Source organism: Apteryx mantelli, chromosome 18 (assembly GCF_036417845.1).
Source record: "Apteryx mantelli isolate bAptMan1 chromosome 18, bAptMan1.hap1, whole genome shotgun sequence".
NCBI classification, from domain to species: domain Eukaryota; kingdom Metazoa; phylum Chordata; class Aves; order Apterygiformes; family Apterygidae; genus Apteryx; species Apteryx mantelli.
The window spans coordinates 14,617,201-14,635,025 of NC_089995.1; the positions used below are offsets into that span (position 1 = coordinate 14,617,201).

Sequence of the window (17,825 nt, forward strand, 5' to 3'; positions counted from 1 at the left end):
AAAGTAATTAATGGATTTCACATTCTCTTTTATAATCTCCAGGTTACTTAGATCCTGATGCAATGAACAGCAGAGACATGAGGGCAAATGCTTGCAGCACTGGGGGATTCACCACTTTCTCATGTTGCTCAGATGGACAAATGCATTTTACTTAATTTCAGACATGGCTGTTCTTATGTTCAGCTCAGACTAATCAAGGGGAAACAGGGAGAGAGATTCAACTGGAAAAAATGGCATTCTTATTTCTCAAAATCACTTTGCTTTCCTATTCTGAAACACTGTACTGTAATTTTTAAATTAAACATTACAAAACTCCTTTGTGAGGTATTACATGAGAATATGACAAAAAGATTAAAAGATAAGATAGAGCTTTTCCAGGGAAAAGGTAACCAACAACCCAGAATAGGTTTTTTTCCAATGTGACAATAATCAACTCAGTCACTGTGTTCAGGGAAATTGCACTAAGTATAATGAAGCTTAAGGTTATAAATTTTACTGACCAGTTCTCTTCTCCGTTTACTTAGGCAGGTATCAGTTTGCCTTGAACTGAAAAGGAGCCACTCTCCCCTGTTTGAACCTCTGGAGAGGAATTGCTAAGTTATTTATGTTCCATAATGCCTGTGCCCTTTGTCTTTGTGCTCATGCTGTATTGGGTATCCAGCTTTAGACGTTCATATAGAAGAGTGGTTGTGGAAGAGAAGTTCCCGATCCATATCCATAAAGCACCCTTTGTAGCAGCCACTGATAGTTAACGGCCCAGCTCCCATACTGTATCTCTGAATTTCATTCACATGTTCTAAATTATTGATTCCATTTACTTCAAGGTATTCATAGAATCACAGAAAATACTCTGGAGGGAGCTTTTGAGATCAACTCATCTGCTTATTTGAAGGCAGAATGCGGATAAACCATCTCTGGCAGCTGTTTGTCTGGCCAGTTATTAAGAACTTCCAGCAGTGGGGAATTTCTCCAGTGTTTCACTGCTCTTACTGTCCGAGGTTTTCCTGATGTCTAACCTTCATATCCTGTACTATTTAAGCCTGTTACTTCTTATCCTGTTAAAAGTGAATCAGTGAAGATTCCTTCCTTCCTTTTCCCCTCCCCACTCACTTTTATTCAAAATATTGTGGCCTACTTGACATCATCTATTGCTAGCTTTTCTTCACTGAACTGAAGACCAGTTCTTCCCCTAGTCTTCCTTCCACAGCTTCCACAACCCCAAATAAATTATTTTCCAATTCTAAAAAAGAGTAAACCTTGTGCCCAATAAGAGCCATACAGAAGGAGTAAGGGAAACTCTGTAATAAATTGTTTTCATAGAGACAAGGACATTTTCTACTTTCTCTGTGTGATTCAAATCTTCTTTTTACATAATGTTACAAAACTTTATTTTTAATTTCCTGCTTCTCTCTGTTTTTTTATTTATAACAGTTCACAAGTTGTGCATAAGCTTCAGCTTCAGATATGCAAGTCCATACTTGCTTAACAGTTTGCACAGTGCAATTTCAGAATTTGTTCTTGGTTCAAAGTCTTAAGTTATATAATAGTAATGTTATGGTTATGGCAGATAAGAATTGTTCAGGGTACTGCCTATTATCAGAAGTATTTGTAATGGCATATCACCATTAAATACGAAGCAATATGTTTGCGTTTTTGTAAACAACTACAAAGTTAGTTAGCAGGAAGTCACATTTCCACAGAACTCTTAAATGGAAGCTTCCTGCTTTATTATAGCTGTGTAATGGCCATAAAAGTGAAGTAACGACACATTTGATTTGAGTGATACTGAAAGTGCCAATTATAAAGCAACTGGGGAAGAAAAAAAACAAAACCCACCAAAGCGGAGTTGAGCTTTCCTTTGAGTCATTTTAATATTATGGAATAGAGTTTCATTTTGTTCCTGTTCTGTCTGCTGGGCAGAAATACCTGCTTTTCTCTGGAGCAGCTCTAATGCCTGTGGAACCACAGGTAACTATATAGTAAAAACAGAAATAGTGAAATAGTGATAATACTGAAGAACAGTGAAAATAGCTTTTGCTATAATAAGCCATTGTACACAATTCCTAGGAACAACTCAATTGAGAGCATCCAAAATCCTAATCTGTGCCCTCTAGACCAGCACATGGAAGAACTGAATTGTCCGAAAGGTTTCCCCCCTTCAGCTGGGCAGAACAGAAGTTCAGCGTAGTTCAGCGCACTCCGTTCTCACCTCTATATTTCAGATAGCTCTGGGGGGAATTCACTATATCCTGCCAAGGAGAACAGCTCGGCTGAGAGCATCTCTAAATAACTGAGGCCTATTCGACATCAAAAAGGTGTTGGTACTAGAGGAGATGCAATGCTGTAGCTTTTGTGAAGGGAACGGACACAGTTCCCTTGTATGAAACACAGCTTAGTGTTGCCTAACCTGTTTGAAATAGGGGAACCCAGACCTGCAGGACCCCATGGACACCAGTACAGTCCATATACCCTGGGGATCGCCATTGGCACAGCCAGCTTATGCACCAGCACCAAGGTAAAAACATCATCAAGGCAGACAAGAGGAGATCGGGGACCGCTGAACGCTGCCTGTGAGCTGCTGCCGTGGGCCAGGCCTGGGATGCACCGAGGAGGCGAGGAGGAGGTGCCCTGCGGAGCAGGTGCCCTGCGACGCCCCAGTCCCTCCTCCCGTGGCTCCGCACTGCCCCGGGGCGGGCAGACGCTGGGGTGTGGCCAGGCCTTCCCTGGGCTCCGTGGCCTCGCGGGCAGCCGCCTGCCTGGCTCCGCACCTGGCTCCACACCCAGCTCTGGGTCCCCATGGAGCGACTCGCTGCGCTGCTTCTCCTGGTGGTAGGTGCGGGTGTGGGGGCGCGGGGGCGCGGGGGCACAGCGCTTTGCTTCCCACAGGGACAAGGCCTCCGGCCACCAGGCAGGCTACCGGTCCGGAGCACCGAGGGTGCAGTCTGCCTCCAAGCGCAGTGCCCTGGGGAAAGGGCAGCTGCTCTGCTCCCAAACACCGGGCTTGGGCCTCTTGTAAGGGGTTTCCAGGATTGGTGGTGAAACAGCCCCCCACGGAACTGGGGCCTTTGGCTCCTGGTAAGGGTCCCGGGGCATTCGCACCTGGCAGAGTACGCTGGTGCCCCGTGGTGTCTCTGCTGGGTTTATGATCCCCCACAGTAATTCAGCAGCATTTCCATGAGCGTTTCTGTGGGGTTCCTGGGCCTGAAGCGGGTTGGAGCAGGTTGGCCAAGGCTGGAATGGATACGGCAACAGCTGCAGCCATTGCTGTGCAGCCGATGCACACAGAGGAGCGTAGAAGCCATAAAACACATGATTAAAGTTTTAGTAAACTTAAGAATGGTTATACACACACAGCGAGTGTGTGTGGGGGGGCTGCCCAGCACAGACAAGGGTTAACAAAGTCCAGCAGAGCCGGACCTGGAGCCAAGCTAATAAATGCTACTGTTTGAATGCCAGGGTAAAGCCTCGCTTGCTGTTTTTACACCACAGAGGCTCAGGTTATACAACAGCTTTACAGAATAGCTCCAAAGCATGACCCACGAGCGCCCATCGCTTGGGGTGTGAAGTTAATAAGTAGTTAATAACCACGGCAATTCCAGCAGCATTTTGTTTCTTCAGAAACAGAGCAGGAGATAAAGGCCTGACCTTTATCCAGTCTAGGTGGGAATAGCTCTGCTCCATTCTTTAAATGACACTGGAAACATTTAACAGAACAGGTTAGTAAAAAGCAAGCGTTCACACTAATGAGGAAAAAGGTGTACAAGCTATCTTTGAGCTAATGCCAATAGTGTAATCTGAGTACTATCATGCTTGTGCTGGAAGGAAGATTTTTAAGTAAAAAGCAGTGTTTGAAGCTTGTGCAGGAAGCCTGTGCTTATAAAAGCACAAATCCTGTTAATTAGGGTGGAGTCCCATTCTCAACAGTGTATTTTACTCAAGTCTGGATTACAGACTTTGGTCCAGTTTGGGACACAGAATAACACGACAAAGTTTTTGAGAACCTGAAATACTCTCCAGACTTCTTAATTTTTTCAGTAGAAAGTTTATGTCCTGTCAATACAAATTGTAAAGGCAGGGAGAGACACGGGAGTATTTCAGCATTTCAAGTATCAGGAATTGGTTTGAGAAGAAGCCATAGAGGTAACACTCTGGAGAGTGAGATGCAGCATTTGCATGTTTCTGGGACTGGCACCAGCTAACCAACGAAATCAGTATCCAAGGTCTCATGCCAATTCACTTGCAATGGGAAGGATGATGTTTCTGGAATTTCTATAATTTTCTAGCATTAACTACAATTTAATACAGTGGTGTCACAACTGAATTGATACATTTCTGTGAAGCCAAATTCCTCTTATGCAACATTCATACCAATGTTTTCTAGCTAACCACACTTCTCACAAAGGATTTCTCTTTTTTAAGGTTACTGCTGCCAACAATTTTTCTCATGAAGTTGAAAATTTCCGTTTAAGACAAGCTATCCAAAAGAAGAGTATCCAGGTTTGTAGGCAATGTTATTTAGTAACAGATACACAACCATTAGTACATAAACTACGACAGTAAATGCACTTCTTTATCCAATAGTGGCTAGATTCTTATCGACTGGCTGATCTACATCCTCTACGGCGTACAAAAAGGACATGGGTTATCACCACCATTGTTGTTCAAGAGGAGGAAAAAGGACCATTCCCAAAATATGCTGGACAGGTACAAACAAACTTTTAGTACAAGCTCTTCTTGAATCTCTGTATAGTATTTACCACCAATTCTGCAACAAAATATCAAGGGTAGGAAAGGGCAAGAATGTCACTGTGTATCAGGCATTTTTTTTAAAACTTCTTTTGATTAAAATTGTCCTATTTAAACAGAATTGGGTGGAATCGTGTAGTGGGCAGGGGAGATTGCTCCTTTCTTTGGGAAGCTGTTGGCACACTCGGGAGAAAGAAGAGCCTATAGTGTGTGAGAGGTGAGCGAGTCACTGCACAGAGCTGTGAGCCTGCATAGCGTGCAGAGAGAGTAAAGAGTGTAGTGGGTTGCCAGCTGTGCCCCAGAGGTGATGGCAGGGCCTTTCTGCGGACAGAGAAGACTGGGAGGAATGTGTTGCAACCCAGAAAGCTGCTGGGTCAGCCAAACGTAAGCCTGTAAGCAAGGTCCCATCTCCAAACACAGAGTGGACAGGAAGAGAATTGGTCCAAAGTCTTTTACTTCTGTTCTGTCTTCCCTACTCACACTGAATTGTGCTGCTTCTCTTTTCAAAAGCTGTTCAATAACAAATCATTTAATGAATCAGTACGATATTTAATCAGTGGACCTGGGGTAGATGAATATCCAGAGATTGGATTGTTTTCTATTGAGGATGATGCAAACGGACATGTGTATGTACATCGTGCCATTGACAGAGAAAAGACCCCATCTTTTCAGGTAAACGTGCTTTAAAAGAATACATTCAACAAATATTTATTGTTTTAGCATGTATTAGCATGGCTAAATGCTTCACAGGAATGAGACATGCCAGTAAGAATCTGAAGGGTGTATTTTTTTGACCTCCTTTTCTTATTCTAAATCTCTAAATAAATACAATGGTGATTGTCTCAGCAGAAACCAATAGGCAACTTCTGCATCACTATCAATTCTATAACTTTTGTGACATGTTTAGAGTTCCACAAATATCAGTACACCTCTGTTCTGTTGTGTTTTTCATATGACCTAGATCATAGCCTAAAACCGAAAAAATTTGTCCTGAAGCTCAAAACAGTTGTAGCTGTAGTGGCCAAAATGCTGGAGTTGTAAACCCCAAAACTGCTATGAAGAGAACAGCACTATTTGGAAGCAAAAGGTTATGTATTACAAAAAAATAGATAACACTAAAGGAGCTGCAAAGATAGATTACAATGACTTTACATAAGAGTAAACATATGCTTGTCCTTAAAAAGCAGAAAAGTGGTCATAAGCAGTAAGTGTAATGAATGAAATGCAGTAATGAGTGCATGAATGAAATATGGGAGTGTGGGTTTGTTTTCTTCTTGCAAAAAATCTTCAACTGTCCTCTCCTTATGCCTATTCTATGATATGCTTGTGTTCCTGTGGATTAATTGTATACACTCAATATTCACAGTTCCATGTGGCTTTCTGTAATGAAAAGATAAATTTTGGAGAGTCTTCTCTTCTACCTCCCTGGACATATTGGTGTTCCAGGGCAGACACTCAATTCTTGCTTTTAAAACAGAAATAAGTGTAGTAAAGGAGACCTCAGCATTCAGAATTGAATTCCCTGCACATGCAGAGAAGGGAACCAAAAAATCTTAGAAATGCAGCTACAGAAAACTGAGCATACTAGTCAACTGTATACCTTAGAATTGGAAAGCAAATGTGAAAGGCTGCTCTCTGATCTGGTTTCTGCCCCCAAGGATACTTACAGATTTTATATTAGGCAGTCAGGACAAATAATGCAGCTCCAGATACTGATTTTAAGTATTGTTAATGCAAAGGATAACCATTATGAACCTTGGATGACATCTGAAAGATCATCCTTTCAAAGGATGGCCTTTGGAAAGTGAAACAATGTCTTAGCTATGCAATTCAAAGACCTAATCAAGTATTACTGAGGCAGCTTCAACATTAAGTGTCTTGTTCCATGCTGTTCTCTCAATGGGTTACTGTTTTGCTGCTCATTTAGATACGTTTCGATATTGTGCACAGAAAAACTGCTGAACTATTGGACCGACCTTTATTTTTCAAGATTAAGATTAAAGATGTTAATGATAATGCACCTGAGTTTTCCAAGGAAGAATTTAACATTACAATAAGAGAGAACCACCGTAAAGGTAGGTGTAATCCAAACAAGGGATACTACTGGTTTGTGTACAGGTGCTCTCTTTTTAATTCTTTTGTTTTTCATTTTCCTTTCTTGCTAAATCTGTTCTTCTCCTTTGGTTTTACTTAAGCACTCATGGGTTTAGGGAATGAAGGACTATTTCCTACTTGATTTGTTGCCTGATTAACTTCAATGTATATAAGCATAAAGTTAAAGACATTCTGGAAAAACTCCAAAGTCTTTGTTCCTACCTACAAACCAAGACTTTAGTAGAATAAACTGAACTGTAGATATGGAACCTGCACATGCACACTGCTTCACAGGATACGGTCAGATACACTGTTTCAGAAACATAAAAAGATCCTATAAATACCTGAGCTATGTGTGCTCACAAAGAACAGACATGTAGACCCATGGGAGTGGTGCCAACTCCTGAGGAGCTGGCTGAGAGCTGGCTTAAATACTAGTGAACATTTTTGATAAAGGAATTCAGGAGTGCAATAACTCTCTCTATTAGCCTACAGTACTTTAGGCAAATTGGCCACTCAAACGAGGTGGGGGCCAGAGACTTTGCAGAGATAACCATAGTGGTGGGAGAAGATGCAGGAGTTCTGAGGACATATGTGTCCAAGAGCTTGCAGCTATGCCTGAGAAGCTCCATGACAATATTGAACACTTGTATTAATGTCTCAATTCTTCATCCTAGATGAACCAGTTTTCCAAGTTACTGCCTTGGACAAAGATGAAGAAGGCACTGATAATTCTCGAGTGTCCTATTCTCTAACTATGCAAATGCCCATTCTGGATGGATTCACATTTAATATTGATCCTACCACAGGTTTGATACTCCTGTCTGGATGCCTGCATTATGAGGTGATGTAAATATGACAGTTTCTTATCATTTAATGCATGATACATATTAACCAGGTACAAGGGGAGGGGGAGTCTCACATCCAGCTTTATAGCTGTGATTGACAAAATCTGGGAAATGCTTCTGAATCAAGTTTGGAAATTCCTCTGCTGTTTTTCAGACTGCTAGTTCTTTTAAACTTCTGGTTGAAGCCAGTGACCATGGAGCTCCCCAGCAGTCATCTACTTCAACAGTGAATGTAGCTATTGAAGACGCAAACAACCACCTCCCTGTATTTATCAATGATCATGTGAGAAGAAGCATCATTACTTTACTAAGCCTTCCTAAACACAGTTCAGGCTTTCAAACTGCTGAATACATTCAGTAGGGGAAGTAGGAACCCTCAGACTCTTGCAGGATGAGGCCAAAATACATACAAATGAGCTTTATAGATATAATGGCAAGGTACTAGAAGAAAAAACTTCTTTAAAATGCAGACAGTAAGAGAGTGCTTGACTATTGACAGTGATTAACTTTGTTAGATTTCCATGTACAGTGCTACAAGGCTTTTGTCTCGCCGTTAGCATTAACAACGCTGCCAGACTAGCCTATTCTAACATATTTGAGAAGCTGAGGTACTGATTACAGTCTACCCTTGAAAGATGCTAGTGTTGATTCATAAAGGCCTCAATGGCTCTGCCTGCCTACAAACTCAGCACATCTTAAAGTGGCAGTCAGGTTTGGGGGCAATGCTTCTGCTGTCACATTCTGTGATGGGATTGTTTGTAATATTGGCGACTGTGCTTGTAGAGCACTAACTGTAAGAATGGGAGCAATGAAACTTGCTAGTAGGAAGAGGGCTCTGAGGAGTTAAGAGCTCTGAATGAGTAGACAGCTACACTTGAAGTTGGGTAAGAGCTTATCAATTTCCAGGTTCAGGCCCAAATAACAGGACAGAAAGCCAAAAACTGTTTTTGTGATTTGCGTGTTGCCACATTCAAAGTATAGAGGCTTTTCAAGCTCAGGTATATGTAAAGATTTGATGCTGTGAACAGTAAGGATAGATGCTGGGTTACAACAGTGGGTACAAAGTAACCTACAAAAGCAAACAGTTGCCTGAGTGTTACTGTGGTAGGTTATGGTAGGTATCCTGCCTGCAGAATGGTGTTTGGAAGACTGGAAGGAATAAGGGTAGATAATCTGCCAAGGCAGATTTATATAAGAAATCTGTGCTTCATCATGTTAACTCCAGGCTAGTAAAAATTCCCATCCTTCTCTCACAGCAGTGATTTGTCTCCTCTGAGTACATACATTAGTCTTTATAGCATGTTTAAACTGTGTAATCATTTAACATGTGTACAGCTAAAGGTGTGTAACAGGATGCCAGGAGGGGACTGTTTACATATTAGAAGGCAAGAATCTGAATTTTCACAGGATCTCAAACAATGAGCATCCTATACGAAGAAAATAAATTACATTTTGTCACCACATCATCTTTTAAGTTGTATTTCTACCTTAGGTGATTTAATTGGCATTGCTTAGCCTGTCTATGGAATGCTAGTTAGGTTAGACTGCACCCTCAAAAATTTAAACCATCGTGAAACAATGCACTAAAATCTCCCACATACATTCCTGACCCTCTAGAAAGCAAGTAACATCTACCAACAAGTTCTGGCCTAAGCTTGTATGCACAAAACTCCTCAACAGGCAGAAAAAATGAGGATTCTGTATCACTGAATGGGGACCCGTGAACCACAGTAGACAATCAGAGCCAGAAGGAAGTAGTTCCACGTGGCCTGGAGTTGGAGCTCTGATTCAGAAGGTCAAGTGCCTGGTTAACAGGCTCCTTCCTCTTGGAGAAAATAAGGATTCTTTCTTTCCTTTCCCCTTCCAGTATCAGTTACAGATTTCAGCAGGCCAAGAACATCCAGCTGCATTACGGCTCCAAGTGGAAGATAAAGACTCTCCCAACACTCCAGCTTGGAGAGCAAAATACAAAATAACAAAAGGCAACGAGAAGGAACAGTTTGCCATTGCGACTGATCCGGAAACAAATGATGGCATTTTGAGTATTATCAAGGTAATATTACTGAGCAGACTGGAGAAGAAGTAATAGATGAGCTACAACATGGAAAGCCGTAGCATGGTTAATCCGATGGGATGGGCAAGACTAATAATTTAGCAGCTTAGCTGAGTTTGGCAGCTCACCTCTGGGTCCCAGGTACATAGTGATGACTGCCACAGCAAAGGTCATAATCACTAATGAGGCTTTTGTCTGGGGTTTTCAGCCTGTCAGCTATGAAGAGAACTCTGAAAAGAGACTTGTCATTTCGGTAGAAAATGAAGAACCTTTCTTCTCATGTAAAAATGGCGAAGTGATGATCTCAAGCCCAGAATCCATGAATATAACTGTGAACATCAAGGTCTTACAACCACAACATGCTCCTCAGTTTCACCCTCCTATACTTATTGTCCATAAAGAAGATCCAATGAAGCCTGGGACAGTATTTAGAAAATACCTTGCTACATATCCAGATGATGTACCAAGGAAGATAAAGTAAGCGGAGATTCTTCTAAGTCTCAGAATAAGAAATATCTTAGGAAAACAAAGAGGTTTTCAAGTTTAATTTGGTACCTATACATATACGTATATACATTCACATATATATTTAGTCATATGAACATACACATTAGAGCTGTAGGTTTACTCCCGATAATACAGAACAAGCTATGTGGATCTGCAGTAAGATACAGTTTTAAAGGTTCATTACTCAGTCCTTGATTGCTCAACATTATTGTTGTCTTCCTAGTAAGAATTTTACCTAAAACCAGGTTGCATTACTTATATTTTAATTTCTAACACAAAATTTTGATGCTATAGAAAGGATTGGTTCTAAGAATAGTAATCTGGTGTGGAAACTAGATACCTTCTTAGCCCCTAAGAACAGATTTGAGAGGTCTATGCAAGGTCTATTAGCACAGTGTGGGGAAATTTTTCTTTTGGCTATGCTGAAACTTACAGCTTGTCATAGAGTCAGCAAAAGTAAGCATCACTAATAAGCAAAAAGACTTAAAGAGCTTATAAAGATAAAGAAAGATGCAATAAAAGTTTTCTCTGCTTCAAACTCCATTTAAGAAAATAAAGGCACCTTGTAACTTTTGCCTTTCTTTCTTTTCAAGATATGAACTAGCTCATGACCCAGCTGGTTGGGTGAGTGTGGATGAAAATTCTGGAGTCCTTACTGTGGCAAAAGAATTTGATCAAAACTCCCCTTATGTGAACAACAGTCTATACACCATTATCATTCATGCTATTGATGATGGTAAGCAGCCACTCAAACAATATTCAAGTAGTACTTGGACTGTTTGAGATGAGGTGCATGTCAGAGGTCTAAAACAATAGCAAGACTAGGGATCTGAATGGAGAACTGTAATGCAGAACACTCTAATGTTTAAAACTTAACTGTGTCATGTGACTAGTAAGATAAACTAGGCAGATACTCTGCCAGTGAACTGGCTTTTGTCAATAACTAGCTATCAGTATTTTTGTGTTTCTTTTGCTCCTGTCTAGGTATTCCACCACAGACTGGTACTGGCACCATCCTCCTTTACTTGTCTGACATTAACGATCATATGCCAGCATTAGTGACTCCTTCTTTAGATGTGTGTGACCAAAAAGAAAGGACACCTCTCATTATAAAAGCTAAGTCTGCTCTGGTTCAGAATGTGAATGAACCATTTACATTTGAACTGGCTGAGGACTCTGAAGATGTGAAGCATAACTGGAAATTAGGAAGGAACTTTGGTGAGTGTTTCCTTCCATGTGCTTAATGAGAAACTTACTTTCACGTATGTGCCCTCTAGTTGTTTTACTGTCTCTTATCTTTATGGTCTGTTACTTGTTAGTCTCAAGGAGACTGAAAGGACATGAAGAACAGCTTTCAAAACGTAAAAGGTTGCTGCAATTTGGAAGAAAGCTTTATTGTTCTTCATCTCTGTTGAGGTCAGGACCAGAAGAAATGTGTTCAAATTGCAGGAAAGGGGATAAAACAGATGAGGAACAGCTTTTGTATTTGATTAATTTCCTAATGAATTCTAGAGGTTATCAGTGCAGTTATGCCAGAACGAACTGGGACAGATCCCGATAGGTTCAGAAAGACAATAGAGCAGGACGCCATTTTGTTCTGTTTACTTTGGTATATTGAGGATGGAAAAGGATTTGACATTGGGGTGTAAATGAGTTTCCCTTGAAACTCAATTGTTGATCATCAACACAAGGGACTGTAGAATATCAGACTTCTTTCCTTTAGTCTTGAAGTAATTTGCTCGTCTTCTTTTTAGGGGACTCGGTTGAGCTATTAATGTTAAGAAGCCTCCCACAAGGTAGTTACTTGGTGCCATTCATTATTCGGGATGGGCAAGGATTTTCCACAAGGCAGAATCAGCATGTAAGGCTCTGCGTTTGCCCAGATGGGCATACATGTGAAGATTCACCACTTTCACAAGCATCAGTGAGACTTGGAGGCAGTGCCATTGCAGTAATGCTGACAGCTCTCCTAATATTACCAGGTAAGTAACCTCCTAACTCATACATGCCAGTTATCTACCATCTGGCCATAAGATCCCACTGCAGCTGCAGCCTATGAACATGTGCTACAGAATACCAGCCTAATACATTAAGGCAAATGGGAAAGACCATTTGTCTTAATGTATTAGAGTGTCATCAAGGTGTGACCAGTTCATTCTTGTGGCACTTCCATCCATTTGTCCTGGTCCATGACCTCTTCTCTCTTCAAATTTTGGAAAAACTTTAGTTTTGTGACAGAAGACATTGCCATTCCCATCTAGTAACTGGAGAGCTTTTTCTTCATTGTTGATAGCCAAGAAAACTTTCAAACTACTGGCCACTATGATACAATGTGTAATGCAGTGGAAGATGGTATCCAAGGCTGACAATGCAGGGTAACGGACCCTGGAAAGATTAGGGCAAACTATCTCTACTCATGGCTGGGATGTGAAAAGGTGAGGACTGTATATTACAGAGAAGTGAAAAAGGGGAAGATAACATGGATGTATGGAATACTTACATGTGTATGAACAATAAATACAAGTATGCAACCTAGGAAAAAAGAAAGTATCTAAACGGAAAAGCCAGAAGTGTAATGTTGACAAGTGGATTTTTTTCAGCTTGTTACCTGTGAAAATCATGATTATATTGCAGACAGACAGACAGAAGACAACTGGCAAATTATTTGTGTCAGGTAGTAAGTAGAACTCCAGTACAAAATGAATATTCTTGTTCAGACTGGATGAAATTAAAAGACATATAATCATTTTGACATTAGCCAAATGCTGACTAACTGGATGCTGACTAACTGGAAGGAGTAAGAATTTCTCCCATAGGTTATGCTACTCAGTAATTGCTTGTTACAGAGCTGCTTCCTCTGCAACATGTGGCTACTGCTGGAGAGATGGCATATTAAACTACTAATTCTTTATCTGAAACAAAAATTAACAGATTATCTGCCCACTATGCAGTCCTCAAGCTACTTGCAAGTGATCTAGTATATGTGCTTGCTCAGTGCAGTGTTCCGAGGAGATAACAGCTTAACTCTCTAAAGCAGGCTGATCACTCCAGGCCAAGCATTGCATCTGCACAGTACATTGCTGGAGGTTTCAGAGTTAGTTCATTTTGAACTGGCTTGGGTACCTCACCAGCCCTCTGTATTGAGCCACACACATCTTTTTACAATGTCCATTTCACTCTTTCCTTTCTTGTTTCAACAGTTTCCAGTATTCTACTTTATCGGTTTCATAAGTCAAGATCCAAAGGCAAAGCCACTCTTTTACCTCAGGAAGGTGAACAGACTTTAATCACCTATAATGAAGAGAGCAGAGAGCCTGTGTCTCAGGTAAGCACAAAAGCATGAATTCTCCTCACCCAATCAGTGCTGTGTGGTTGAATCTGTGCTAGTCCTCCTTCTTCTTATGTTCCCTCTCGTTTTGGAATTGAGCAGACTAAAGCCTCTTTTGTCACTCAGTATATCTAAGGAGTAGTGTTCTTCATGGACTGGATGATGCTACTTTGGTGACAGACTCTATTTTCACCTCTGCCATTTTTCAGTATCTCCTAGACCTTCACAGGGGCCTCATCCTACTGATGAATCCAACACATGAGGAGACACATAATCTCTTGTCATACTGCACACACTAGTGTTTTCAGCAAGGAGGTAAATGGGAGTGAAAAAGCAAGGAGTCTGCAAAGGTGTGATCCTTCACGGTCTAGTTCAGTGTTATTAACACCTTCCCTCTCCCTGTATGCAGGCTAAGCTGGACACTACACATGATGCCACTCTACTGCCTGTGTATGCAGAAGTTGGAAAAGTGACTGTCAAGGTAACTGCCAGTGTCCTTATGTCTTACTGTAAATGCCCTTTTTTATACTGCAGAAACTGGTAATCCTGAGAATGAGATATGGTATTAAGAATAGTAGAAAGAATAATGCAATATAGCTCAATTAGTAAATAAGTGCCATTTGGTGGAGATGCCAACATTATTTTAAATACCAGTGGAAACTTAATTTTTTTTGAACAGCTTTCAGTTTGAGACTGGCACTTTTTTCATTAGTATGTGGTCTAAATATTTGGAAGTGTAATTTCTTCCAAAGTTCTTATCACAATATCTGAATTGACATGCAGGACTTTTTATTCAGTTCTTGGTGTAAATGAAATGGAACCATCATTCTTCACATATCAAAAACACTTTGGCCAACATCTTTTACTAAACATATTGTAAAAGTGTGAACAGAATTTATGAGTATTTTTCTGACTAGAAGAAGTACATTTGGGGGGTTGAAGGCTTTTAAATTTGTTCTGCAGATTTTTGTACTGCCAGTAATTCTCTAACTTGTGTAAAAGATCTCTATTTTTATTGTAAAGAATGCCTGAAAGAAATTCTGGATCTATATCACTAAGTGACTGCCAGGTGTTCTATTCATATGTATGTAGTGTTCACCAAGAGATTCTAAGAATCTCTTCCTGTCTTACAGCAGGCAAGAAAATGTAAAACATACAGTCTTTTTTACAGATGTGAGAATCCAATTCCACAATCCTTAACTCCTTAATTAGGAGTTAGGATTCCTTGTGTGAGTTTACATCTTAAAGATGTCATGTTTGGTGCAGTTAATGAAAAAGAATCCAATAAATTTAGAAGAAGAAATGTATTTAATTACTGGAGATTATGAACAATACCTACAGTTTGTGGTTCCATATACTGAGTGATTTACAAACTCCAAAGAAAAAACAGTCCCTGACCAGGAAAAGCTGCAACGTAACTGGAGAAGATAACACAAGAGAAATACAGTTGGATGTACTTGTATTGCAAAGAAATGTTAGTAGGGGCCTTCAGGCTGGTCAAACCTTAGACATTATCTTTCAGGATGGCCTGTACACTAGATACAACGAGACTTCCCAAATAAGACACCTTCACCATATCCTACAGACAGTGGACAAAATACTGGATCAGGTAAGAAACAGCAGCTATTGAATCTGCCCTGTGTGAAGTTGGCTTATAGGAATAGGAATCAAGAACAGGAAACAATGCTTACAAAACTGGAAGGTTGCTCTAGCTTCAGCTACTTTCTCAGCATAGGTCTCAGAGTCTCAGAAAGAAGTATTGCCTCCTACACATCTTGTTGCCTCCGACTGGTCACCCAGAAGTTAGCACAAGGCTGGTGTTTGTCACATATGACAAATTTCTTCTTCAAGATTAGGAGATAGGGCTAAAATACTCCAATGCAGTGCTAGATTTAAAGATTAAAGTTCAGTTTCCTGCTATTTCACTTCTGTGTCAGCTGGGAAATCCTAGTTCCTCTTACCACACCGTCAGGTCATTGAAAGTTCACAGGCCTTATCTTCCTTCATGCTTCCTTGCATCAGACTGTGTTCTCACAATCATGTTTACTTGACTCTGTTCCAGTGCAGGTCAAATGATCGTTTTTGCCTTATTTGCACTCAAGGGAAAGTTCAGGCTCAGATGCTTTTGCAGCTGAGAGTTGCAATACAACTTTTACTTATCCGAGACAGACTGATACTCTTCACTGTAGCCTACTGCCTCATTTGCATACCATGAATCCCATTCCTTTCCAAATAGGCAGTAGGAGATTCCACGGTGATTTTTGTTTCTTCTCTTCTTTAGAAACTGTATGACCAAAGCAACCTGGAAGATGATGGGCACAGCTACGAACCTTGCAGATATGCTGAGGAAGGAGAACTAGAGAGAAGTAGCTCCTTCCACTCTCTCTCCATTGCCAGCGAGGAATTGCCCTGGAATTTTTTGCAAACTCTGGGGCCAAAATTTTCTGCTCTGGATGAAATCTGCCAGAAGCGATTTCCATCATTCAACTAATTTCAAAAGGCCAAGGCTACTTATGGTGTTACAAAGGCTTCTGGCAGAAGCACTGACAAAATTCTAAGAAAAAAACCATCCACATTTGAAAGATTTGCAGTATGTTTGCACCACCAGTACCTGGCCTTTTATTCTTCCAGGCTATAATGTTGCATGTCTGCAGCCAAGAACATGACATTTATATGACATAGTATGCAAAGGTAAAAATAGATCTACCAGGCTAGAAATTGAAGTCAAAGTTCCATATGGAAATAAGACAATTTTGAAAAGGGAAGGCAATTACTAGCTAGGCCAGGGATACAGTCCTTTCTCCAGGAAGTGGATTCTTAAAATCCAGGGAGTCTTTCAAACAGATTAGCTTTAGTACAACCATGCAGATCTGACTGGATGATCTGACTGGATGACGGATTCTTTCCATATGATCTTGAAACATCTAAGAGAAAAAATGCACCTCTACTCTTAGCAAGCTTGCAACTTTTATAATGTCCTGAGAGGTCGCCACCATCCTTACCTTACAGCATAAAAGAGGCACTCATTTAGTCCTTGCACACTTATGCTGGCATCTGGTGGCTGTTAGTATTATTACACTATCATAAATAACTAAATGCTAAGAAATTGTTGACAGAGGAGAAAGTATGACTATTCATATTTTCCAGATAACTAGCTTCTCTAAATTAGCTAAAAATGATTGTGCTAAGGAAATTCTTGGATTTCCTCAGGCATCATTGACAAAGTAGCTGACATGATAAAGACAGGATGGTATCAGATTTCTTTATATGGAAACCACAGATGTGTTACTTTTAAATTGTGTGGTTTGTACATGCCTGCATGTGTGCAATGGCCCATGTTCAGTTATAGCATGATGGCAATCAATGTTACAATACATGAATGAGGAAAGAATAACTCCAGAAGATAGTATTCTGCCATTAGATAAGTCATATAAGCAACAAGAGATGGAATTAGTCAGTCTTACTTCTATTCTACTTTTGTGCTAAAGAAAAATGTTCCACCTAAGGCAAGCACTAGGTCTGGTATCTAAGGCACTGTTCTTCTGTTTCAAAGTTTACTTAAGCAATAAATTATACTTTTGCTCAGATGTTATTAACTAATAATTCAAGGGTGGAAACTTTCAGTCCAGTGTGATTAAAGAATCTGGCTGAATGGCAGGGAGCTAAATTTTTCTAAATGCCAGCAGCCAGATCTGTTTACACAATAAATCACTACTTTGATAAACTGATCTTAACTTACAATTCCAGATGGAAGAGTTTAAATCAGGCCAGTGATTTAGCAGCACTGTCAATAACCAAGATGACTGTTTTATTGTAAACTATAGCCATATAGGTAAGATTAGAATTGTACCGTGTTTTGCTATTTCCACTGAAAATGATGCAAGATTAAAAATAATAATGAAGTATTCTGTCTATAGTTCACCATGCTTACAAACACTAAAATCATTAGATGTGATCAGACCCACTGTTGCTAATGCCAAAAAAATTCTCTCTTAAATGAAAAAAAGAACTGTTTCAACTAAAAGGCACTGTACAGCAAATGAGAACATTCACTGGAGGTTGTTACCGTCACACACAATATGTCCATGCAGGCAGTGACATCCATTGGTTCAATATCTGCTATTCAAGGATTTAGAAGACCTTCACATACAGTAAACTAATACAGCTTCCCAACATGACTGTGATGGACAGATGTAGTGTTTACATTCTAAACAACAGAAATGAAAGCCAAAAGAGCAGCTTTGTTCAC

At 40.3% G+C, this 17,825-nt stretch overlaps 1 protein-coding gene across 1 annotated transcript; it reads left to right on the forward strand.

Moving 5' to 3' along the window:
* The first annotated feature begins 3,174 nt into the window (after positions 1-3,174).
* Positions 3,175-13,144, forward strand: CDH26 (cadherin 26). The gene is made up of 13 exons (XM_067307969.1): positions 3,175-3,324; positions 4,420-4,497; positions 4,582-4,704; positions 5,257-5,418; positions 6,674-6,821; positions 7,518-7,684; positions 7,843-7,971; positions 9,556-9,741; positions 9,950-10,218; positions 10,842-10,984; positions 11,233-11,466; positions 12,003-12,230; positions 13,095-13,144. The coding sequence occupies exons 1-13, from the start codon at positions 3,175-3,177 to the stop codon at positions 13,142-13,144; spliced, it is 2,067 nt and encodes a 688-aa protein (XP_067164070.1).
* The last annotated feature ends 4,681 nt before the right edge of the window (positions 13,145-17,825 follow it).